Here is a 26,488-nt window from a genome sequence, read left to right as displayed (position 1 = left end):
GATGGATGGACTTAATCAATATGTTTTGTAGTAATGGCCTTGGGGAAAAAAAAATCATGTTTTTATGCAGAATAGAGATAACAAACTTTCTGATAAAATGAGCATATATGGGGACCAACGCTGGACAACCGCAAGCAGTATGAAAAACGCATATGAAAAAATACAGTATATTACTCATGTCGCATTTTTCAGATGTCAAGACATCCAGTTGTATGCTTACAACTTGCATATTTTGTTAAAACGTTACTTAATAAAAACTTCAGTGCAATGCACAAATAGGAAAAGAAAGTATTCCTTTAAGGGATTGATCTTATCATGACATAAGCAAACAGATGAGAGGACTGATGGTTTGAGTTTTACAGTCCACCTCCTTAGACACTAGGCTACACTGCCTATGATCAACATTAAATCACAAAATGCATAAGATATAGAATAATAATAAAGGAAACTTAAGCAATAGATTTCCCATGTCACAACAGTTTCTGAACATTTTACTTTTTTCTTTCGACATAACAATTATTTTCAAAACTTCATGTGTCCTTCAAACTGTTGTGGAGTAGCCAGAGCCTTTTCAACCAGGAAGTAGCTGAAGACAGGAATAATCATGAATAGCTTAATGATGGTGTGGTACAACACATATTTTAACAAAGTGATGTAGAGTTAAGAGGCAATGCGGCCAGCTGGCTAAGATGTTTGATATTAAACCACAAGGTTGCTGGCTCTGCTTTTAACTAATTTTGTTAATTTACCTATTTGTGTAAAAAATATGAATGTAATCAATTTTACTAGATCTCTGTATTGCAAAAACACCTCGGAATGGTTTTACTAAGGACTGGTGCTAAATAACATTGACTGTTCAATAGCTATGAATCTATCTTATAAATGGGAATACAAAGCACACTCTCCTAAGAAGACCTACTATAGATCTGAGAGTTTGGGGTAATGTTATGACATGCCACTGTGCATCTACCACACAGTGAAGCTGATAGAGTAAAATGTTTAATTTTGAAATATCACTTTTCAGGATTATAAAAAAGAATCTGTTTTAATGGCCAATAGTAGACTCTTTCTTTGTATTTTCATCTATTTTTAATGCCCTTTTTCTAGTGCACACTCATTCAAATAGATACACCAGACCAATTTACAGTCACCAATTAACCTAACAAATACACCTTTTAGATGTAGGAAGAAAATTTGGAAAAAAAACCCGTTGCAAACAAAGGGAGAGAATATGCAAAGTTCAAAGAGAACTGAACCTTGTCCCATGTGCCAAAATACCCTTCAGCAATCTCAATATTTTGAAATGCTTGTATCACATCTGCTATTCCACAGCAATGATTCTGACAAACATGGGCGCCCCTTTAATCTAAACACAATGCAATATTTAAGGTTAGATTAATTTTACTTATAAGAATAAATCATAACATTTGCTAATAAAAGAAACAAACCTGCTTGTTAGCTTTCAAGACCAATCGTAGTGTGGCAATTTGCTCCCGTTTTGTGCTAAGTAAAGATTTGCATTTAAGAATTTCCTCCATCAATGCTTCCTTATCTTTGTCAACCATAGGGGCCAACTCCCTTGCTGCTGCACGTTGACGTGAAAGCTGAAGTGATCGGTCAACAGCCTTTTGCAGATGCCTGATTTGGTCCCTGATAATGGCATTAAGATTATAAATGTTCATGGGTTCTTTGCGGTGGTCACTGGATTCATTAATTGGAGAAGAAGGTGGAGCAGTTATTACAGGGGATACAATGGGTGTTCGAGTTGGACTTTGGCTCTGGTCTTTGTTAGTCTCACTGCAGTCCTTTGCAGCCTGTTCTGAATAAAATCTGGATTCTGATGGTGCCACCATAGCTCTACGAGCAAGCCGTGGTGAAAGGAGCCCCCTAGGGTCATCAGGACCTTTTAGACTCCCACTACGAGTTACTTTACTCTGCCTATAATAATCCAACATGACCCTGTTTGGTGTTTCATTGTTGCAAAGACAGACATGGTGATATAGCTGAGCAAGTTCCTCACTGAAGGTGACAAGCTCATCCTGGGCAGTGTTCAGAGTGTTATGGTTCTCATTAGCCAAACCAGTTACTGTTTGCAGTTCATTTTCTAAGAAGGCCATCCGTTCAGTATTTTCTTTGCTAGACTTTTCCATACGGCTCACCTGTTCATCCAAAACATGAATTTTAGCTTCTAATTTAGTCTTTTCATCAGTATAGCTTTCCAAACACTCATTATACTTTTCTTTTAAGGCCTTTAGTTCAGCCTTGAGGTCAATCACCTCAGTGACCGCCACTTTGTACTTGCATTCTAAAATCTCTAGCCCATTAATGTCCACTTCATACTCATGACTATCGTCAGCAGGGTCACAAGCAGATTTTTCCATGTCCAGGTCCATCTTTGGATCTTTGCCAGTCTGTAAATCCTTCATGCTGTTGACATGTTCTGTGAGACGGTGTACATGCTCATGCTGCTCTGTTAGTGCTCCTTTTGTATGCTCCAGTTGTATCTGGGATTCTTGAAGGTTTGAGAGGAGAATTGCCTTTTCTCGTTCCACCTAGACAGAAAACAAAATAGCCAAAATAATGTTCTATTTGATAGAAATATATACAGTAGTGTCTTGTACTCTAAAGTACATTTAACTGATAAGAAATTGGTGTGTCAGTGATTACAACTAACATCAACAGTAATAACCTATTAATAAAATAAGAAATATCAAAAGCAAAACTGTTTTGAAATTGGCTTTGTCACAACAAAGGTGTACCCACAAGTGGCAGTGGCCAATTATGCTACAATGTGGATAGTTTTAAAAAGTCTATTTCCGGCGCCGCATCCGAGTGGCAGCCTTTTCAGCAGCTTTTGTGAATTTCCCCTTGGGATTAATAAAGTATCTATCTATCTATCTATCTATCTATCTATCTATCTATCTATCTATCTATCTATCTATCTATCTATCTATCTATCTATCTAGTTTTCAGCAGAATTATAGCTCAAGAAGGACATAGCTTGAATAACCTCTAATTACTAACAAAATACACATATTGTACATTTAAATATATTTGTTTAAAACAGTGTCCACAAAATCAAACAAAGGTTGAAGAAGAGCAGTAGACTTAGCAGAGGGGTACACTGTGAATGACAAAAATAAGTTCAAATTAAGTTTGTATCTAATTTGTCATGAATCTTACAAAATAAGAGTTCTGCATAATGTAGCTCAGCTGTTTGAAATTCACTGCACCAGTACATTTCAAAAGAATTAAATTAAAACAATAATAACATTAACAACACTAAGTGAATAGAAATAATGTTAATAATAACAGTAATTTAAGATAGAATACAATGCTTCCTATACTTCTTGGAAGCCTAAAATAACTTATGGGTTGCACCTTCCTTTCTATCAAAAATAATGTGCATATATGGAAACAAAGCAAAAAGTGATATGCCAAATGTACTTATATTCCTGTAAAGGTGCGATTCATTGTTTGCTACAGTTCTCCTGAATGTTTTGGGATGTAACATAGACTTGCTGATCTTCTGCAAAGTGCATTTTTTTCTCACTACTCTTTCACGAGTGTCCTCTATTTTAGCAGAATCATCATCATACCAGCTATTCAATGTTAACTGAAACTCACCTGTAATAGCTGTTGTTTGAGCTTTTGTATTTCTGAAAGATTCAGTTCGCTGAAAAGATCAGACACTGGATGCAGTGCTTCTCCTTTCCTGGATGTGGAAGCACGATAGTCTCCATTGAGCTTAACAAGGGGTGCATGAACATGACCATTACATTTATCTTCATTGCTGGATACACTGTTGGCCTCTTCATTAAATTTTAATCCATCTACTGATATATTTAGATGGTTATTGTACATACTGTCATTCATATTGATATATTGTGACAGTTCTTTCCGTAAGTTGTTCTTTTGCTCACGCTCATTCTTAAGGGTGTCCAGGGCCTCCTCTAATTGGCTCTCAGAAATTTCTTTTAGTCGAATGGCATCTTCCAGTTGGCTATTAAGTAGTACTGTTTCCTCCTCTAGGCACTTGATCTCATGCTTCAGTCCTTCATACTCTACCTGTTAACAGAAATATCAAAAATATTAGCTAATTCTACTTCCGAAAATGCAAATAATAACATAGGTCTGGACTTTCCAGGGAAGGAAATGATCATTCCAGAAGTGGCACAATGCAGTGCGTAATTATTTTGTTTTAAATAAATAATGGTCTATTTCACAGTCAGTTATACTTTACCTATAAAGATGGGACTTGCATAAAGAAATATGTACAGTTTTACATGAACATTCAAATCTTGTAAGTAGTTATATTACTTTTTAAATAATTTCTAATTGCACCCTCAAAAATAAACACATATAAAAACTGCAATCAGGGTCAATTAATGCACAAGAACACAGTTCAAAGTGAGGGGATCATGAATGTATATGCTTTTCTTTGGAAATAAAGATGCCTAATTTGGATAAATGAAAACAATAATAATATCTAAATAAGGGGATTTTTTTTTTTATTTAGATGCAGATGATTCTTTTAATGATTTTTATTTAACATCTGAGCTGCAACATATTAATAAGGAGGTTATAAAATTGAAGCAGAAGGTACAGTACTTAAAAGGGAAAACATTTTCTGTAATGTAAAAAGCATTCTCAAAACATTTAATAGACAATGTTCCCTATTATCACTCTGCAACCATAAGAATATACCAACAAAACCAATACTGCTGCATTCTTGAAACAATGAGAGATGGATGAACACAGATTTGAAGACAAAAGCAAAGTAGGCAATAAACAAAATAAAACCTGCTGTTCTGTTGGGCCTACAGGTATTTTCTCTTGTCTAAATAGTGGGTACATTTTGTCTACTGTACTTCCCAATGTACCATATCACACACTAGTTTTAAACTCTTGCTCTCCTGCCCAATCATTGAGGTTGGGAGCACATGCTGATGAGCTTTTGTCCATTGCTTATGGCCCTCTCCAAAGATTACTTCTAGGCAAAGGCATAAAAGTATTGTAGCACTTCCAGGGTCACAGAACCCCCCTTCCTGCTTCTGGAGAAACTGTACTCCTGAGTCCTGTTCACACTTTAACAATCTAGCCTGTCTTTTGTTTGAGGCAACAGAATTAAATTAATTTCTCCAGCAGTCATCTGGGACCTCTGTTTCTAATGTATTCGAAAGGTACTAGAAACACACTACCAGGATGTTGTATGTTGATGACGATGGAATGTACAGATATACAGTACTTTCAGACAGTGTAGACTGGGTTGTATCTCTGATCCCTGATGAGCTTTTCTACTGTTCTGTGCCATGCTAATACCACTTGGACGTTTGCCTTTTCCACTCCGAACTGAACATTCTCTAAAATTTAGAAGGTCCTAGGTCAGTTCTTTTTCATAAAATATGCTTTTCTAAATGAAGGCTATGTAGAAGCAAATAGTCCCAAAGCTGTAAAAATAGGCAACAGAAATTCTAGGAGTGAAAAGAACGAAAAAAAAATAATGATGTAAGAGAAGCTCATCTGGAGTCATAAATAATTTGTTTTATTTAATATTATGTCAATCATAAAAAAAAAAAACCTTTTTCAAAACCACTAAATCAATTTCATTATTATAGCCCACTAGAAGTAAACATAGGGCAGGAACCACCAGTGAATAAGTCACACTAATCCACCTAACAGGTGGTCAGTTTAGAATAGCAGCAACCAACCTAACCGTATGCCTTCAGGCATCTTGAAAAAAATGGAGTGATCATAGGAATATCTACACAGACATGTAGAAACATGTACAAACATCAAGAAGGCAATGACCAAAAACAGAATTCAAACACAGGATGCTGGATCTGTGAAGTGACAGAACTACACAATGTGTCAATCAGTATTTTGCCATTCATTATGTATGAGGCTGTGTGTAATCATCATCTTTTAACTATAGTTTTCTATGTGATATCTTAATATTGGGTGGCGCAGTGGTAGCGCTGCTGCCTCGCAGTTAGGAGACCCGGGTTCGCTTCCCGGGTCCTCCCTGCGTGGAGTTTGCATGTTCTCCCCGTGTCTGCGTGGGTTTCCTCCCACAATCCAAAGACATGCAGGTTAGGTGGATTGGCGATTCTAAATTGGCCCTAGTGTGTGTCCTGCGGTGGGTTGGCACCCTGCCCAGGATTGGTTCCTGCCTTGTGCCCTGTGTTGGCTGGGATTGGCTCCTTATAAATGATCTGCTTGGTTTTAGGAAAATCAACAGTACCAGGACAGTCTGGATCTCTTAATTGTTTTACTTTTCCTGACTTTGTCTTATTTTTTAGTCTTGTATTAGAGCACTAAATTCTTTTCGTCTCTTTGTCAAAATTAGGTAAAGTTATACTTCCCATTTTTAGATCTGTTGCTTTATGCCTTTCTTCTGATCTTATTCCCTATTTTATTGTGTTAGGCAAATTATTTAGAAAACAAGTAATCATTTTTTTTTATTCTCGGTATGACATTTATTCATTTTTTCTGAGTATTATATATTGTGGTGATCATCTTATATAGTATTTCGAAGTTCTAATTTTATTTCACTTAAATAACAACAGGCTGAGATGGTATGTGTTGGTCTGTGAACTGATCTGAAATACTATTTCATTAAATCACATATGGTGGAAAATATCACTTCTATTTAATCAGCATCATGAGAAATTGTTATTTTTATTTAGAAACCTCTTTGGCATTTGAGTCTTCTACCTTTTTTCACATGACAAAGACCTAATTTTGACTTTTATTTTTTCATAGACTACAACTGTTGCTGTTTATAACAGTATTCCCAGTTATTCTATTTATTTGGTTCAAATATATATTTATATTCAACCTAGCCTGGCCCACTCAAAGTAAACAGTTTAAAATTTTACTTTATATCACTATAGGATAAAGTCTCTCCCTTTGTAATACCAGACTGTATACCAGTTAAAGAATGGGTTTTTCCCCTACAACAAAATTTATATAGACCTTTTATTTGAAATAGATAGACAATGATGATAAACAATGATAAACCTGGTATAACTTAGTGCATGGGTTTGACTACATCCCATACTAGTCTGGCAATCCACGTGGGTTTGCTTTTCCTCCCTTCCTGATTGTAAAAAATGGTTCAACTCAATGCAACCCACTGGGAATAAGCAGGTATAGATTAGGTAACAGTGCAGGGCAAAATTATTTCACAGAATAACCATAAAATTGTGGAGGGATGATACTTTGATTGTGTATTTAGTAATTTTTAATTTATTTAGAAAAATAATGTGTAGTACTAAACAAAATCATTTACAGTCAAAATATTTGTTATTTGTAACCCCTTAAAATTTTTAGTGGTACTGAATTTTAATTGTTTAATTCTCATGCATTTCATTTGTGTGAAACAGGAAGAAGATTCATTCTATAAATTATGATCATTAAATCTTGTGTACAAAATAAACAATAAATAAAATGATTTAATAATTCAACTTTTATTTTAAAATGTTCCCCTTTAAATACTCATTGTTATTTTAATCTATACATATACATATACAAATATTGAGTAATATGTGAAACAGTTAAAAGAAAGCAACTTGATTATTCATTTCTGAAAATTACTCACTTTAAAAATAACAGTATTGCTGTAGTTTGTGTTTCTAGGTAAAATTAAATACATGTGATGTGTTGTTTCTAAGAATTCACTAATAAACTTGAGCAAAATAAAATAAAATATACACATCCTGCAAATATGGTAGCTAGTGCTTACTGTGAATAATTTATGAAGTAATAAAGCAGCCACTAGTATACCATAAGATGATTTCTATTAAAGAAGCATAAATGGAAAGTCCATTGACAAAATGAGAAAATTAAAGATAGGATTCTTGACCAGTGAATGAGGTGGAGAGGCAGATTTTCAATTCAAAAGCCCAGCATTATGAGAAAACACCTTTTCTGTTTACCATGAACACAGAGTTTTCCGTAAGTAAGTATTAATAATATTTTAGCAAAAAGCACAAGCATTTTGAACATTCTGAGCATACAAATGGTCAATGAACATGTGGATTATGCAACACAAATTATGTGAGATTTATTTTTTGTTCCATGGAGTTTTTTTTTACATTGTTTGCCATTATCCAGTGTTGGTCACAATTGGGTCCCATTCTGTTAGAATCATTATGAAAATTTTTTATCAGCCACTACTACAAACTACATGGGGTAACTACCATATAAAAATATCAGTTTGGTGTGGAGTAATACTTTAAGCAGCCAGAATTGAAAAATGTCAGTCTCATCACACAATAAAGCCTTTCACAGTTTTCAAATAGCTTCTGGCAAGATGTTATCAATATGTAAACTGCCCTATGTAGTCTGCCTTAGACTTTTCTATGCATAGTCCTCTCATCTAATTTAATTAGACTTTCCATGGGCCTGTTGGTGACCTTCCACATTAGTGCATATATCATCTGGAAACTATGTTTATGACACCTTATTCTGCACAAATTTAAACTTGTGCTCTTTTTTTCATGTTTTTTTAATGTGTCTAATATTGTGTTTTGGGGAATTTGGAATATTTAATTTAATTTAATATAATACTCATAAACCTTTCTCTAGACTAGGACTTTTTCAATAACCTTATTCAAGTTTCACTAAGAATTCATTTGTCTTCTTGGTTTATATTTTCTTAGTTGACATACTGACTTTATATGGGATTTCCTACAGACTGCTGCAATTTATTTAACAATATACCATGTCATTTAGCTTAACTGCCAATCAGTTTGCAAAGATGAGTATCAAAGTAAAGATAATGACAGTCCTTTGTTGCTAATTATTATTATGATCCGGTGTGGCCAAGCACTGCCTACTTCTGACCCCCACTTCCAGGACAGAATTGGTCTGCTGAATCTACCTTAAACTATGTGATTCAAGCTCATCAATTAAACTGTAAAATTTGTTCTTTACTTAACTTACTGACTAAAGACAATATGAATTACAATAGCACTTCTGGAAAAATACTGGCTTGGTTCCACAATAAGGATCAACAATTTTCTGTAGAAAACGTTTTTTAATATTGAGCATTAGCTAGAGTCAATTACTGAGTGAATGCAACTTCCCTGGTTTTTCTGTGAATGAAAACATTGTACTCCTACCATGTTGCACTGTCTCCTCTCCACAGTTTGTGCCTCTCCTCCTGACTTAATTGAACACATAAGATTGTCTGATGCCTGTTCTTTGTCCCTTTCTGACAGAACTAGAATGTTAGACAACACTCACTGCTACAATTAAAAATGCAAGAGAAAAATATATTTCCTCATTTGAAAGAGAAAAAGAAAATTAAGCAGCATTCTTTTAAAGGGCAGTCATTTGTATATGCACACCAAAAATGGATATTCAAAACTATGTAATAAAATACAAATTAATATCACTAAAAACATAGTTGGATGGAGAAATAAATTACATTGCATGTGCTGTACATTATTCACTAAGACTATGTATTATAAAGGACATCATAAGAATATTCAAGGAATGGATGAATGAATTCTGTAATCTTATGATATTTCATAGTTCGTCTGGTAAGAGGTTGCCAGAAGAAAGACTACATTTAAGATTTTGAAGAGTGGTGTAAAGGTTAACAAAAGAATTCCAAGCAGACTCTGTACATGCCAGGATGGGAGGAGCATGTTGGAGGGTTATGTACTTTGTATATTGTCTTGACAGGGTAATAATCAGGGGTGCCCATACAGGAGGAAGTAAGTTTTAGGCTAGGGAAGAAACATTCAGTGTTTTCCCAGGACAGCAGAGGGCATGCAAATCACATGACCATCCATCCCTGTTTCTCATCCACTTATCTAGGACAGGGTCACATGGTCACTGGAGCCCATCCCAGCAATCATCAGACACAACACAGGAACACCACCTAGACAGGGAGCCAGTAAACACACACACCATTAACCCCAGTCTCCTTATTGAGTGGCAGCAGTGGAAAATGAAACAACTACTTTTGTGAAGGTTGGGACTGGCAAACAAATGATCTTTACTTCACTTAACCTGTTTCTATAGCAAAAGAACATCCCAGGGTGTTTTACAGAGGTATTGAATACATGTATTTCTTATAGTTGGAGTAAAGGTATCTCAAGTGATCATATTATGAGTTGGAGGCAAGGCTGAACTGGTCGTCTTGGGGTACAAGATTTAATGCTTCAGCAACTACAACCCACTGTCTGCCAGACTGGAAGGAATATTGTTTTTTTAACTATGAGTCAGACTTTCAAAAGAAATAAAAGGCTCAAGTGCACATTATTAGTAGAAGAGTGTCTTGGCCTCTTGAAGCCTGTCTCTGTAGCAGACCTAGGATCTTGCCTGATCCCTCGAATGATTCCCACTGTTTGACCATGTCATGGAATTTAAAGCCACCTGCAGCTTAGAATCTGAAAGGGAATATGGGTGGCAATTCACCTGGCAGAGGAAAGATTTTGTACAGAGAGAGAAAAAGAGAGAGACAGAATGAGAGTGGTTTGGGAGGAAGATGGAAAGTGAGAAAAGGGATATTTAGTGCTACTTTGGAGCACAAGTGTGTGAGTCGGCCTACCTGACAACCATGTGTAAAAACACACATTTTTTTATAATCAGGTGTTATTTACAGTAACTTAAATGTTTAATTCTTATTGCATATACTCATTTCTTGAATGTAACTATGTAAGTTGTCTTTGTACACTAAGATTTACACTTACTGTATATTCATAATTGTTTTCATTTGAGAGGGTTCTCATCTCTTTAAAATGTCATCCTCATTGTTATAAAGATTTTCCGCTTGAATGATTTTATAGTTTACAGTAAAATACCATAAGATAGCTCACCTGATTTTGTTTTAGTGTGGATACCAGTTTTTGCAATGTGATGTTTTCCTCCTCCAGTTCTGTATAGTCCTGAAGTAGTCTTGCTTCCCGAAACTTATACTCTCTGATTTCATCCTTCAACCTATTTCTCTGTAACTCCAGCATTTCGTTGTTCTAAAACAAAAAAGGAATTTGTGTGTTAAATCATGTCATGTTTTTACTACTAGTACAAATAAACAAGAAATGTTACAAAAATACAACTAGAAAGTTGTAAGCAACCCAGAAAGGCTGGAAAAGATACTTTTTTTCAGTAGTTTTATTGTGACAGCAGTACATATTACAAGGTTAAAATTTGCAGAATAAATAAACAAGTAGGGATAAATAAATATTGTTACAGAGTTAAAGACTGAATGTACTGTATGTGTGGAGTGCAGTGAAGTCACTAGCGCATACTGATGAATAGTCACTATAGCTGCAAGATTGTTGTGTAAACTTAGAAAGAACTTCGGGCTGAGCAGAGCAAAATTATGTTTCTGAATCCATGAAGCTCTGATACGCAATTAGCAGGGTGTAAAACTTTTACTTGGGTGTTTAAAAAAGGCAGTAATTTGCCGCACATGGTAACATTAGGTGGGGAAAAGTGGTACCTTTATTCTTAAATTACCTCAACTATAGTGAGTGTGTTGGCATGAAAAGACTTGTATAAATCCTCTGTAAATTGTGCTGTATAAAATATTAATTACCCATTGTAGACAGAGACACATTCTTCACAAATAGGAAATTTGAGATTGATTCCTAGCTTCCTCGCTACCTGTGTTTACCTTGTGCAATCTCCCCATAGATGCACTTCAGTATTTGGCACAGCAGCTTGTTGAGGCTCTGGTACACTTCTTAACATCATTGAGAAAAGTGTCATCATTACAATCTGATCTCCAGATAAATTTGCTTCTCTGATCCTTTACCCAGCGTCATAGCCTTGAAAAACTGCCAGCAGTTTTCACTTTGTATTATTGATAGGTGGTTGTACTTCTATTTAATGCTACAGTTTGTTCCCTAACAGTTTGTGTTTTGCAGAATTCCTGTCTTGCTTTTGACATGTTACTCATTTTGTGCAAATGTAAATCAAAAACATTGTGTCTATCTGTATTTGTTGATAGATTTGTGTGTTGGTACTTTAATGAAAGGCATTATAAATAAAGTAAATTACTATCAATTGGTTAATTTTAACATTAATAAGGGTCTACTACATTGGCAAGAATTAAAAACATGCATGGTCAAATTTAATTTGTAGTAATGAAATGAAGATCTTTTAATGTTAAAATAATAAACAACAAAGTTTATAGTACAGTGCATCCAGAAAGTATTCACAGCGCATCACTTTCTCCACATTTTGTTATGTTACAACCTTATTCCAAAATGGATTAAATTCATTTTTTTCCTCAGAATTCTACACACAACACCCCATAATAACAATGCGAAAAAAAGTTTACTTGAGACCCTTATTAATGTTAAAATTAACTAATTGATAGCAATTTACTTTATTTATAATGCCTTTCATTAAAGTACCAACACACAAATCTATCAACGAATACAGATAGACACAATGTTTTTGATTTACATTTGCACAAAATGAGTAACATGGCAAAAGCAAGCCAGGAATTCTGAAAAACACAAACTGTTAGGGAACTAAAAGTTACTCTTGGCTCTTGGCAAAGTTACCTTGGGGACAGAATTATAGAAGTATAGCTTTCTCAGGTCAGAAAAAAACCAATTTGTAGTCTTCCACCATATACCATATGCAGCATAGATGAGGTTAAGACAGTAAACTAGAATAGAGCTGCCTGAGAGACTGAACTTCTTACAATACCAGGGTGTATGGTGTGGATTGACACATCTTGGATTTTTTTTATCACTATGTTAAAAATACTTAACTTATCCTGTAACAACTGTGAAGTTAATCTGCCAAGTGATACCTTTACTGATCATAAGGTGACAGTACCATTACAGCATATGTTCACTTACTGCCCTGTGTGTAGTAGGCAAAGCTCTTTAAGTTGTAAGGGGCAATAAGCAGCATCCTCATCTAGCTACAGGACAACCAGTCTGGCCCTCTCCAGTACACCACTGCAGTGAGGTAAGCACAGAGGAACAGCTAGTGTTGATATCAGCTGGGTCCCCTGAAGTACTTACAGCTGGGTGTGAGGAAGTAGTCTGAAGCATAGCTTTAAAGGAGCTTCTTCATTTAATCTGGTGAACTGGAATTGGAGATTCAAGAGGTACCTGGCAGGTAGAACACAAATGACAGAGTAACCAGGGTTACTGCTGTTTACCTATGCGCAGAAGGCAGAGATGTCTGTTACTTTTCTCATTTTTGTGTTACTTTTTCTTCATTTACTAAATCCCATTCTACTTGGTATTTCAGACTCTTGGGTTGGTGTTTGGGGTTCATATATAGCTCAAAAGCATCCCCTACAGTTTGTAGCAGTGCTTGAAACTTAAACTCCCAGCAGTCTCAGCCGTGGTGCTGATTGGTCATCTGCTGAGGGTACAGGGGCTGTTGAGTACAAGGAAGCTGGCGCAACATTTAAATGGGAGGAAGTCTTTTGTGTTTCATGTCTGCAGTTGCCTGTCTGTCTGCCTTCCGTTTTGATACCTGTGGATTCTTGTTTTGTCCTGGATCGTCTCCTGTTTTGTGTGTATGGACTGTCTGGTGTCTTCCTGCTGCATGTCGTCTTGCAAAGAATGGAGCACTCCTGATCCCATTAAGATGCCATCATCTCATCAGGAAATACACGTAGGACTGGCCGTTACATTCATATACAGTGTGCTGATCACTAGACTATCCAACATCCTTTCATTTTATCAATTGCTGTTTTCATGGACTTCATAGTGTGTGATTTTTGTTAGTGGTTTGTTATTGTCGAATTTGTGTTTATTGTACAGGTATATCACCATAAGAGGGAACTGGGGTGGGATCCTTGTTTTCATTTATTATTGTTTAATACATTCTTTAATTGCTGTTTTATTACCGGTCACTTTTTTGTCTCTGCTTGTGAATGTGTGTAGGTCGGGCCAAGGCATGGATGCGTACCTGGAATCTTCACCAAAAAAATAAATACATCACCATCTCTTTGACGGTGTGAATCTTAGCGGCACTGGACCGCTACAAGTCTATATAACATAAGTAGATAGTGTAAGACAACCTAGATGGCATTCTAATGCATAGCAGAATGGCTGCAAGTCTGAAACCAATAATATCTTTAAATATGGTATTATGATAAAGAGAATATAGGGAAAGGAAGAAACAAATATAGCACTAATGTTGAACTACAAGTTCAAAATGTTATGAATTTTTCAGGTTTTGTCTACCCACCTCTCGCAGATCCTGAAGCAATGCATTAAGTCGCTCATTCTCTGCCTGAACATTAGACAAAATGATGTTGTTCTGTTTCAGATCTGTTTGAAGGTCCAAGATTTTGCCCATGTAGTATGCTTCCTTTGAGGCTGACTCCTGCAGTAATGTTTCTTCTTGTGTTTCACCATCTTCTGCAACTTTCCTCTGGATGGAGTAGGCTTGACCAAATGCCTTTAGGAAACACAAAATTAAAACAAAACTGGTAACTTCTATAATTTGTCTTATCTTTAATCCAACAACTGTTATCACTGTGTGTTATCATACAAGTCTCAGGTTCAAATATATACTGTTATTTGATGAAATACCTTATACATGCTTTCTCTTTCTCAATAAACAATGTAATTCTTTCTCTTTCCTTCTCCAACACTTCCAAGTGAGATTTGTCTTCCAATCCTGACTTTGACTTCCTGAAGGCTCCTTTTTAATTAGGATTCGGGGGTAGTTTTTGCACATCAACACTGTATTCAGGAAGCACTTCCAAGTCAGGCAGAACCTCCACCTGACAGGGGAGCCTGCTCTCATCTGTTCCCTTCAGCAATACCCAAGGACCCCAAGAGGGCTCCTATATATAACTGTACATGTCCAAATGGGAGCTCAGAAAGAAATGAAATCTAAAGCTACATCCAAGCCTAGACAGGCATCAAGTCCAGGTTCAAAGTACAGCCTTTCAGAGACTGACCTGGAACAGATAGGCGAAAGCACAGACTTCCCAGGAATCCGCTCCGCTGCATCGTCTCCAGTCGAGAGCGAAAATGGGAGTGAATGTCACAAGTCACAATAGCTCATCGGCTGTAATAGGGCTTGCCGCTTCACCTGCGGAGCATGAAAGCCAAATGATCGCTACAATGGCCAAGGCCATAAATGAGTTCAAGAAAGATATTCAGAAAGATATAAAGAAAGAAATAAATGGTATAAATGGACAAACGAGAAGCTACAGTTGGAGCTGCAGGAGTTGTGGCAGGATAATAAAGACTTGGAGAAACGTGTATATAATCGGTTTGAAGTAGCCTTTAAAGGTATGCTGGAAAAAATTGAGGAACAAATTCAGGAAAATGTGTCTAAGTTTGAGAATAAACTGAGAGCACTTGCCGATCAGCTGTATGACCTTAAGCAGACATTCACGACTCAAATTGAAGCAGCCGAACATTTGGCATCCACCACTGATGGAAAAGCAACAGCTGCGAATTCCAAATGCAAAAATCTCGGAGACAGACTTGCTGCTCTGGAAGATGGATACAGAAGGAATAATATTAGAATCGAAGGTCTACCTGAGAATCGTGAAAGTCCAAACCCAGTGGAATTCGTAGCTGAACTATTCTTAAAAATAATTGTAGAGGACTTTAAATCAGACACCGAGAAAGCAGCAGCTTACCGCATACGGGCATCAAATACCTCTAAACCTAGGACTCTTGTTGTGCGCTTCGAGAAATTACAATCTAAATTTTATGTAATGTCACTTCTCAGACAGAAACAAGAGATTATATTTGAAAATAACCACATTCGTATCTTCAATGATTTCTCACCCTCAACAGCTGCTAAACGAGCCACTTTTTACAATATTAAACACCACTTACGGAAAGCCAAGATCAGATACAGCCTCTTGTATCCTGCCAAACTGAAAGTGGACATTCAAGGCAAGCATTATATCTTTACCACTACAGAGGAAGCAGAAAAAGAACTAAGAAAACTGAGCCCAACACTTATCTGAAATACGATTGTGTCACACCCTGACATGGCTGTCTGATCCGCTTGCAATGATACCGGTATGTAATTATACATCCTTTTTCCCTTCTCTGCCACTTTCTGTTTATGTGTTTTTTTCATACCCTTGGTTTATTGTTACTGTTATTATTGTATTAGGGCTTGCTATGGTTATCCAGGGCCACTTTTTAACACCATTTCCTGGTTTTGCTATGTTACTATTTCAAGACTGACTATATTTTATGTTTATAGTATTTGGACTGCATTGGCAATCGATATCTCAATTTTAATCCTCATACGCTGCTGCTGGGGGGCTTGTTTTGTTTTGGACGTGCTCTGTCTCTAAGTATGTCAGTGGACTGGGACTTTGTGAAATGTGTTCCAGCCTTAAGTGGGGAGGCAAAATGGGAATGTGGGGGGACTGGGGGGGAGAGAAAGAGAGCAAGCTATATCTAATCTATCCTTTCAATCCTTATAATGATAAGTGCCAATGTAACAAAAGGCTTTATGGCAATAATTCCTGGGAAAACTGGAAATTTAGGTCAAAGCTGTCTCATTTTCAGTTAAGACTACAAAATGACATAAAAAATTTAGAATCAATGTCTCCCTGACCGGACAATTAACTTTGTGAGCTGGAATGTTAAAGGCCTGAATCATGAATTAAAGAGAAAGTATTTTTACAGGAGACCCATTTATTAAGCAAGGATTAGTTCCGGCTGCAAAAAGACTGGACTGGCCAAATATTCCATTCTAGCTTTACAAAGAAAAATAGAGGTGTGGGAATTCTTATACATAGAACAGTCTCATTTTTACAGTAGTATTAGATGCAATATGTGATCCTGAAGGGAGATATGTGATTGTCATGGGTAATTTACTTAACTGTAAAGTGATTTTGATAAATGTTTATGCACCCAATGTGGATGATAGGGAATTCATGCAGAATGGATTTGCATCCATTCCCAATGAGAACACTAATAAAATTATAATGGCTGGGGAGTTTAGTTGTGTTTTAAATCCAGACCTAGATAGGTCTCCTGTCACAGGGGTGGGAACACTGCAAAAACAATTACACAGTTTGTAACTGATCACAACTTATCAGACCCCTGGAGATTTCTAAACCCAAACTCAAGAGCATATTCCTTCTGCTCACCAATGCATCACTGCTACTCAAGAATTGATTATTTCTTGGCAGATAACAATTTCTTGTACGACGCTATTGTTATTTCCGACCATGCCCCTTTGATCTTGGAGCTAAAATCATTATGCCCCACATACTCATCTAGCAGATGGGGTCTTAACCTACTTTTATTAGCAGATGAAAACTGTACAGAATTTATATCCAAACAAATCAGCTTTTTTCTAGAGATAAAGACATCCTCAGAGGTCTCTGCAGGAATACTCTGGGAAACCCTGAAGGCCTTCTTAAGAGGACAAGCTTATTTCATATCTTTCCCACAGAAATAAATTGGAAACCAAGACGGTTTCAGAGCTAATCAACAAAATTACTAGAATAGATGAAGAACATGCCAGGTGTCCAAGTGAGGCTCTTCATAGGAAAAGGCAGACTCTGCATTCAGAACTCAGCCTCTTGACAACTAAAGAAACTGAAAAACTCATTTTTAAATCAAGACATTATTACTATGAACATGGAGACAAAGCTAATAAGGTCTTAGCTCAACAAATCCACAAGCAAGAAATTCGGAATGCAATCCCAGCAATCACCAACACAAACAGAGACAAAATCATTGACCATAAAAATATAATGCACACATTTAGAGACTACTATAAATCCTTATATTCTACTGAGTTTAAAGAAGAGAAGACACAATCTAATGCATTTCTGGATGCATTACAGATACCACAATTAGATACTCTCAGTGCAGAGAAATTGGATAAACCTCTGGCGCTATCAGAATTACTAGATGCTATAAAGTCACTTGAGAGTGGGAAAGCAGCAGGCCCTGATGGCTATCCTGCTGAATCTTATAAGAAATTATCCACTCAGCTTGCTCCCCTTTTATTAGCAACATTAACAGAAGCTAGAGAGAATAAAATTCTACCTTCTAACTTTTCGGCAAGCATTAATTACCGTCTTTCCTAAACAAAATAAGGACTTATTACAGTGTGCATCATATCAATTTCACTTCTGAATAATGATGTTAAGATACTCTCCAAAGTCCTAGGTAGAAGGATGGAGAAAGTGCTGCCTTCAGTATTATCACAAGATCAAAGAGGATTTATTAAAACCCGACACTTAGCTTCCAATCTTTGATGCCTATTTAATATAATATATTCACCCGCAAAGTCAAACACCCCAGAGATGATATTATCGTTGGATGCAGAAAAAGCATTTGATATGATTGAATCGAACTACCTTTTCACTACATTGGAGAAATTTGGGTTTGGCCTGAACGTTTTTGTGAGGATCAAACCAATCCAGAAGCTTCAGTTTGTATTAACAACATTAATTCAGACTACAGTACTTTAAACTGGAACATGGTAGCAGACAAGGATGCCCCTTGTCACCACTGCTTTTTGCAATCGCCATTGAGCCACTGGCAGTTCACTGTAGAAATGCTTATGAGATAAAGGGGATTACCAGAGAAGGACTTGAACAGAAAATTTCTCTATACGCAGATGATATGGTACTGTATATATCAGATCCACAAAATACTGTGCCTGCAGTACTAACAGCACTTACAGAATTTCAAAAGATTTCTGGTCTTAGAATTAATTTGAATAAAAGTGTGCTCTTTCCAGTGAATTCTCAAGCACACAATATTAGATTAGACATCTTTCTTTTAGTGGACGTAATCGATGACATTAAATTTATTAAAAGAACCCTCAAATGGCTAGGACATGCCAAATTGTTGACAACCCTTGATATGACGAAGGGGTACTGGCAGCTTCCCTTAACGGACTCTGCAAAGCAAAAGACAGCGTTTAGCACCCCTAGCGGACATTGGCAGTAATGTGTACTTCCATTCAGATTACATGGGGCTCCCGCTACCTTCCAACTTCTGGTGGACAAAGTGCTCCTGCCCCATAATTTGTATAGTGCTGCCTACTTGGATGACGTTGTCATCTATTCCAGCACCTGGAAGGAACACCTACAGCAGGTTAAGGCTGCATTATGGACACTAGCAAATGACGGCCTTCATATTAATCCGAAGAAATTGGATTGGTCAAAGCCAAATATTTAGGTTACTTAGTAGGCCGTGGTATGGTCAAACCACAATGCTCCAAAACAGATGCCATAGTGAATTGGCCCCATCCGATTAACAAGTGGCAAGTACAGGCATTTCTCGGCTTAGGGGGCTATCGCCGGTTTGTATCCCGGTTTTCTGAGACAGAAACACCCTTAACAAACCTGACATAGAAGGGGAAACCTAACCACGTGGTTTGGGATGATGCTACAAACGCTCCATTTAGTGACCTTAAGCAGATCCTTACATCAGATCCTATTTTGAAAGCACCTGATTTTTCTTTACCTTTCATTCTCCAGACGAACGCTTCGGACACAGGTCTTGGTGCTGTGCTGTGCCGAAGCATCAATGGAGTGGAACACCCTGTTATGTACCTGAGTCAGAAACTGTTGAACCGGGAGACCAGGTATGCGGCAGTGGAGCAGGAGGCTTTGGCTATTAAATGAGTGATTACTCAGCTGAGGTATTACATCTTGGGACCTGAGTTCACCCTTGTGACTGACCATGCACCTTTACAGTGGATGGCGTTACACAGGGATTCGAAACCACGAGTCACAAGTTGGTTTTTAGACCTACAGCCTTACAAGTTTTCAGTCATTTATCATCGAGGTGTACTCCAGGCCAATGCTGATGCCCTTTCCCGCACCCATGACCTCACGGACAGGTACGCCCGACCCGATGGGTCTGGCTGAGGGGGGGCCGTGTCACACACATGCCATTAGGAGCGAGTTGAGTGGATCATGTGGAGGTAATTACCCACTAGGCCAGTGGGTGGTGGGGTGCTCTAAACATACCTCTGTTATCTCTGCAGGCCAAATATGGGAAAACCTTCCTGCTTTAACGTCACTTCAGGTTCTGGATCCCAGACTGACCTAATTTCCAGTTCCAACACCCAGACTGACATCACTTCCTGTTCCGGTCAGATGACATCACGTCCGGTTCACGGCATATAAAACCTCAATCTTCCCAAACCAGTTCAGTTCAATCCTGGAACTTAACCTGACAACAACTTGTTTTCTCTAAACCTTTTTCAGCCAGGGACAATATAGGGGTGGCTGCCCAAAACCTTTCCAGTGTTTTGAGACTCATTCTTTCACTATATATTGTGGCAGGAGGCCGGGATGCCCCTGCAGCATATGTTCCGGGGATGGGAAACTCAGTATCTCCCCCTGGACACTAGATGGCAGCCTTCCTGGGTTGCAGCAGTCCCTCGGACTCCCACAGGGCTTCATGGGGGGGTTAGAGTTTGGTGCAGTCCCGTTGGGTTCTACAGGTGCCGCCAGGGGGTGATGCAGCTGGAGCTGCTAACCCCTTCTGGGCACTAGTTTCGCCACACCCGGAAGTGCAGCCGGATGTCGGCAATCAAGCACCAGGAGCACTGCCGGGTGCCTAATAAAAGCAGCCAGAAACCACCACTCAGTGGCAAGTGTTGGGAGGAGGAGGAGGACAAAGCTTGGAGGAGGAGTGGTGGTAGAGGTGGAAGAAATAGAATTAGAAAGTGTGTGTTGGGTTTGGTGGTGCTTATAGACTTGGGACTGTATTGTGCCTGTGGGGAGTACGAGGAAGACGTGCCCCACAGGCAAAGAAAAATAAGTCTTTTTTATTTTTATACGTGCCTCTGTGTCCATCTGTGTTTTGTTTTAACTATATATATATATCTTGAGCAGCTGTGAAGTGACAATTTTAATTAATAATGAACTTTATGTATAATTTGTATGTGTCAAATAAAGTAAAATATGATATGAAATCAAAGAAACATACATGTGTAACATTAGGTATTACATTGACCTCTTGAGTGTAAGCTATTGCAATTTACTGGAACAAACCATGATTTTGAGTAGGTAAACTAACTGATTTGCTAATCACTAGCAGAATTCATTATAAAGAAATAATGTAAATCTTTTGTCTTTAAAATTATTTTTGGTCACTAATTAAAAGTGAAAATTATGACATTCATACATTGCAAAACTACTTTGGCTGAAATACTATTATACATTGTGACAGATAGGGGGCGCTATCGCTCCCTTGAACCCCTGTCCACGACTCCAGACACCAGGTAAAAGTCCAAAATGTTGACTTTATTTAAATACCACAGTGCACAAAGCACCCTCTCCTCCACTATTCTCATAAACAATCACAATACTCAATCACAAATGCAATCCTCCACTCCCAGACGCGTTGCCACCCTTCCACCCAGCTCAGCTCTCTGTCTGGGAGCTCCCACAGTCCTTTTAAATACCCTGACCCGGAAGAGTTCCAATCCCTAGTCCATGTGACTCTCAATCACTTCTGGGTCAGGTAGAAGTCCTTTCTTTTCACCCCGGAAGCACGTCATTCCCTTTGTCCATGTGTGCTTCCGGGGCGTAGGGAAAATATCCGTTGTTCCTCCCTGCAGCGTCTCCTAGTGGCTCCCACGGTATACAGCAGGGCTGCGTATAAAAACTACAATGTCCATGATGCCCTGCTGGTCTTCGGGGAACCTCCATACTCCAGGGAGGGCATCACCTGGCGGCTTGGGGGTATTGGCCGGGATAAATGGCTGGCCATTCACCACAACATATAACATATTAGACTAGTAAAAACGAGTGTCAACATACTTTTTAAAGCTTAATGTACATAAGAAAATGCATAATTTGCTTAAATTGAGTAAAAGGAGAAGAACTTTCAATAAGCAACAAACTGGTCTAAATGATGATAGTTTTTATCTGTAATATGTACTTAAAAAGGGAGCAAATAGGTGAGTGACAAAACAAAAAGAAAAAAGTCATCAAATTTATTAAAAGAACCCTCAAATACAATTTAATTTGTTGATGTGATATGTAATTTTCCTTTTCAATTGGCTTAAATTACACAAATAAATGAATCTTGTATGGAGTCTACAACAATAACCCAAGAAACTGAGTCATTAATCAATATGGTTAATAAAAGGCATGAAGCATTTGACCAAGGAACAGTGCACATTCATCATGCAGCACTGGTGTGTTACTAATGCATGCTTCATTACGAATGAATTATAACTCATTTCTAAAACTTGTCCTTAGTATTGTTTGGATGTCACTTGCAAAACCTGGGTGCATCCCTCTTACTTCAAATGGATAGGTATATCATGGTTCCCTTGTTTTCAATACATTTTATGCATATGAAAGAGCTCTCTTTTTCCTAGGAGTTATTATTAATAATAGATATAGTGGCTAAATCTGATCATGTAAGGAAGTTGTCTAAACATATTTGTTAGAAGATTCATTTTAATCATTTATCAAAATATTAACATCTTAATACTGCAATCTATATTATTAATGAAACAAATGCTGGACAAAAAATGAGAAAAAAATCAGAATGGGTATGAGAAGAAGATCAACAACAAACAATTATAACAACTGGATCCATAAGGTAGCAAGAGTATAAATTAAAATCTTAGGTTAAAAAAAAAACATATAGGTAAATTTATACTTTGTAAACCCTTTCTCTCTAATCACTGGTCTTTCTTCCTTCTTTTAGTTCTCCTTCATCTGAACTCTAGAATTATTATCTCTGGTTCATGTCCTCTTTATATTTCTGTTGTTGGGGAAATATGCTGAAATCCCTAGAATCTCTTATCTCTCTGGCTACACATACAGAAGGTGATAGCCGCCCTAATGTACCTCCACTTTAAAGCCCTATGGAACCCTTAAGGAACCAGCTCTCCCTCACATCTTTCTTAAAAGGTCAACATGGTCCCATTTATACTATTCAGGGACAATGTGTTGGAGAAATAGGGACCTGAGAGACACAATCAGAAGGGATGGCACTGTCCTGAGAGGCCATGCAGAGTGTGTAAATGTGAGAGAGAGGGAGAAAGAGATGATCAAGATCCTAAAGAACAGAACTTATGAGACCTGCTTTACTACTTAATTCACTACTGAAATCCATTTGCTTAGTTTAAAGGATGCTGTTAACCCTTGGCAAGGATCTTACATTGAATAAGTTCACTGAGTTGGGGAAAGTGACGGTAGACTGCATTGCCTCTGATCCCAAGTGAGCAGTGTGAGGTGGAAGCCAGTGGCATGAAAGTAAAGTCAGGGATATGGCAGAAAAAAAGATAGTGGAAGATCAAATCATGACAGTAGCATTGGGGAACTGCTGAGGGAAGATACAGCCTCCAGGAAACCTAATGTGAGGGCGAAGACACTGAGTTTCACAATGTACTGGGTTACTAGCACAAATGAAAAATGGCATAAAAAAATCACAAAAAAATGAAGATCTATCAACATTCGGTATTGTCATATAGTACAAACACCAAACAATGTAGTTTTTAAATATATGTGAACATCAAATAATTAACACCCAAAACAGAAACACAACTTAAATAGTCTTAATTTCCTATTTTTTCAGTGGCAAAGTGCTAAATCATATTTTGTACATGGAAATAATGACTACCCCAAAACAGAAAAGTGTACAACTTCATGCTTTAAATTGCATCACAAAAAATCAACCAAGGTGATCCTTAAAACAGGCTAAAGTGGAACTGAAAACATTTGACTGCACATATATATACCTCAGCAAAAGGTATGCCAAGAACATCAAGCAACCCAAAAAACAGACTAGTGGCTCTTGGCACAAATAAATTTTCACATATTTTTATAGATAATAAATTGCATTTAGAAAGCAAGTTGAGTTTGCTATAAATTAGGGTTGTGCAAGTTAACGCGTTATCACGTTAACGTATTAATTAAATAACGCTAACAATTATTTTATCGCGCGTTAACGCAGTTTTTGTTGTTATTATTATTATTTTGAAAGACTCAGTCTCGCTAGTGAACGGCAGAGATCAGTGATCTTTTTGTTACAGTGCTTTTTGATACGTTTTTCTAGAAGGAAAGTTAGCTTTGTTGATTTGATCTGCGTGTGCATGATTAGCGAAGAGCAAACAGCTTTTAAAATGGCATGTGGAGAGATACCAAAGTGAATGCTCAAAGCAAAACTTTTTTTTCGTATTATTGCTGAATAGGACTCTGATTTTGATGCAAGTGATCTGGAGATGAGGTTGAAAACGAAAGTGAGGTACCAGCATCAGCTGATCGGTCCCCAGCTGATCGTGGTGCTGAACACGTTCATGTAGTTGATGCACCTATGGCAACATTCGCCTGGGAGGATATACACTTACGATGACAGGAGGTACAAACCATATTACGTCTCAACTGCCACCCGTGTCCACCTGTCTCAGAAAGCCTTCCCATCGTACATTCCTGCTGGCCGTTGAGCCGCTGCTGCTGCAAACAAGCGCTGACAGCAGGCAAAACAGGTAGCAACAAACGTTTTATGTTGATTTATGTGTGAAACCATTATTTTGAGTTTTTTGGAAAAAATATTAGCCCTCAAAGAGTTGGCACTAAACATAGACTGTTTATGCTGTTCCCTGATAAAAGAAAATGTTTCTGCTGGTATCAGTTCAGATAACATTTCTAAATCTTTTTTTCTTTTTTTAACTTGCTGTTGCTCAGAAGGTGCCTCATATAATGTTGTGATCGTGGCTCTGGATTCTGAGGGTAACTTCTTTTTCTATAACAAACTAGATAAAACATTAATGCCCTGGCAGTGACAAACAGCTTTGGTTTTCTATTTGATTTGATTACATTAATGTTTAAGTTGAGATTTATCTCTATATATAATCTTCATTTGGATCTTGATTTTTGTTTGTCCGCAAATGAATTAGAAGTACTAGATGGCAGTAGAGAGACATCTAAAACATAGGCATTGCATTAAGAATCTCCTCCAGGCTTATACTACTGAACACTGAAGTACTCCAGCCACACCTCAAAACACAGACATTCAAGCTAAACAAATTGTTGTGCTTTAAATTAACTAAAGAGATCTTCATTTAGATCTTGATCTTTGTTTGTCCGCGAATTCCACGCATGCGTGGACCACCTTCCAGTGTAGTATGTTGTTGTTACTCAAGGATGTCAGCAATGTGCCAGAATAACAAAAGGGGTGGTGGACATTGTTACGTTGGTTAGCTCCTGAAGCCTGGTTAGAGAATGAGATTGCCGAAGATAAAAGGTACGTGCCTACATAACTTATGAATGAAAGAAAGACAGTGGGTAAAATGAATGACAACGTAACAGCACGTTCCGGAAATTATTATTATTACGTTGTAGCCGGTGAGTGCTGCGCGTCTCACAGTTGTACCGTGGCTTGCTCACATGTAAGTGAAGTGATCCCTATTTATGCTTTAAAGAGCCTGGATACCTATGTGTCCCCTTTTTATAACCATTGCTCCGTGTATATTGCCTTACTCTTTGGATTGCCACAAAGCAACCTGCGAGATTGGAGAAAGGTTGAGAAGAGATTGTGAGAGGAAATGACAGCGTTGTGAAAACGAGACGGACTGTGAACAGACAGAAGCAGAAATGCTCCTACACCACCACATAATTACTGTTTGGACAGTGATTCCGAGTAGGCCGTTCCTATCGAATCAATATCCAAGGGTTTTCTTTTGTAATTTTGTTTCCCTTATAAAAAATCATAATGCTGTGCGACGAAGGGCCCAGTTCACGACTGGCAGCCGCGTTGAAACAGGGAGCCCTTCACAGACAACTTTAACACACGCAACGTAGTTGGGCGCACATGACTAGTAAGAAATATTTTAACTGCTACTATGTAAAAGAACACCTTTGTTAAAAAGCACCTTATTTGTTTAAAGTGTTTGCAAACCAAATACATGCAATACATTACTTTTGAGTTAATTTTTGAACAATGTGATTGTAGTGATTGTCTCCAATTAATCGTGATTAAAAATTTTAATCATTGACTAGCACTACTATAAATATTTTAACAATGCATTCAGTTATTGAGGCAAGTTTACTACCTTTTTAATTTTGTTCTACACTGCCATCTGCTGGGAGATAAGGAAGTCCGTGCCCCACTTACAATGACACTTCTGTTTGTTCTTTATTAGCAATTTTACTTCCATATCATTCTTCACTCTTAAATGGGACATTTGGCACCAGCTTTCTCACCTAGGCACTCCACAATCCTACTGAATGATCTGTATGTCTTATGGTCTTTTGCAGCTCTTTATAGTCTCAGTCACTCCAGTTTGAGACTAGCAGGTGAGACACTGAGTAGCTTAACTTCTAACATCTCTAGCCCTTAAGGGTGTTCCCAGAGAATGTCCATCTTATTTGACCAAAGGGATTTTGAAAACTCATCACTTGCTCTACTTCAGCCACACAAGAGCATGACTACAGTATCATTCACTTTCTATCACCTTACATTGGATGTTCAAAGAAACTTCTCAAATTTCAAGTACTTTTCAGGAACCACTTCCACAGACTTTAAGCAACACCAGTGGGGATATTTTTGCCCTTTCA

At 37.6% G+C, this 26,488-nt stretch overlaps 1 protein-coding gene across 5 annotated transcripts in view; it reads right to left on the bottom strand.

Annotated features, from left to right (window-relative positions):
- The window catches only part of bicd1a (bicaudal D homolog 1a), a 107,951-nt gene that overhangs the window by 44,348 nt on the left and 37,115 nt on the right, over window positions 1-26,488 (bottom strand). For all 5 annotated transcript variants that reach the window (XM_039770021.1, XM_039770020.1, XM_039770023.1 and 2 more), the window contains exons 2-5: window positions 14,188-14,400; window positions 10,836-10,988; window positions 3,628-4,068; window positions 1,449-2,552 (exon numbers count right to left, since the gene is read on the bottom strand). In XM_039770021.1, coding sequence (XP_039625955.1) covers window positions 1,449-2,552; window positions 3,628-4,068; window positions 10,836-10,988; window positions 14,188-14,400 — 1,911 coding nt within the window. The remainder of the gene's footprint in view (window positions 1-1,448; window positions 2,553-3,627; window positions 4,069-10,835; window positions 10,989-14,187; window positions 14,401-26,488) is intronic.

This window comes from Polypterus senegalus, chromosome 11 (genome assembly GCF_016835505.1).
Source record: "Polypterus senegalus isolate Bchr_013 chromosome 11, ASM1683550v1, whole genome shotgun sequence".
Classification (NCBI taxonomy): domain Eukaryota; kingdom Metazoa; phylum Chordata; class Cladistia; order Polypteriformes; family Polypteridae; genus Polypterus; species Polypterus senegalus.
This window is presented reverse-complemented; position numbering and strand designations above follow the sequence as displayed.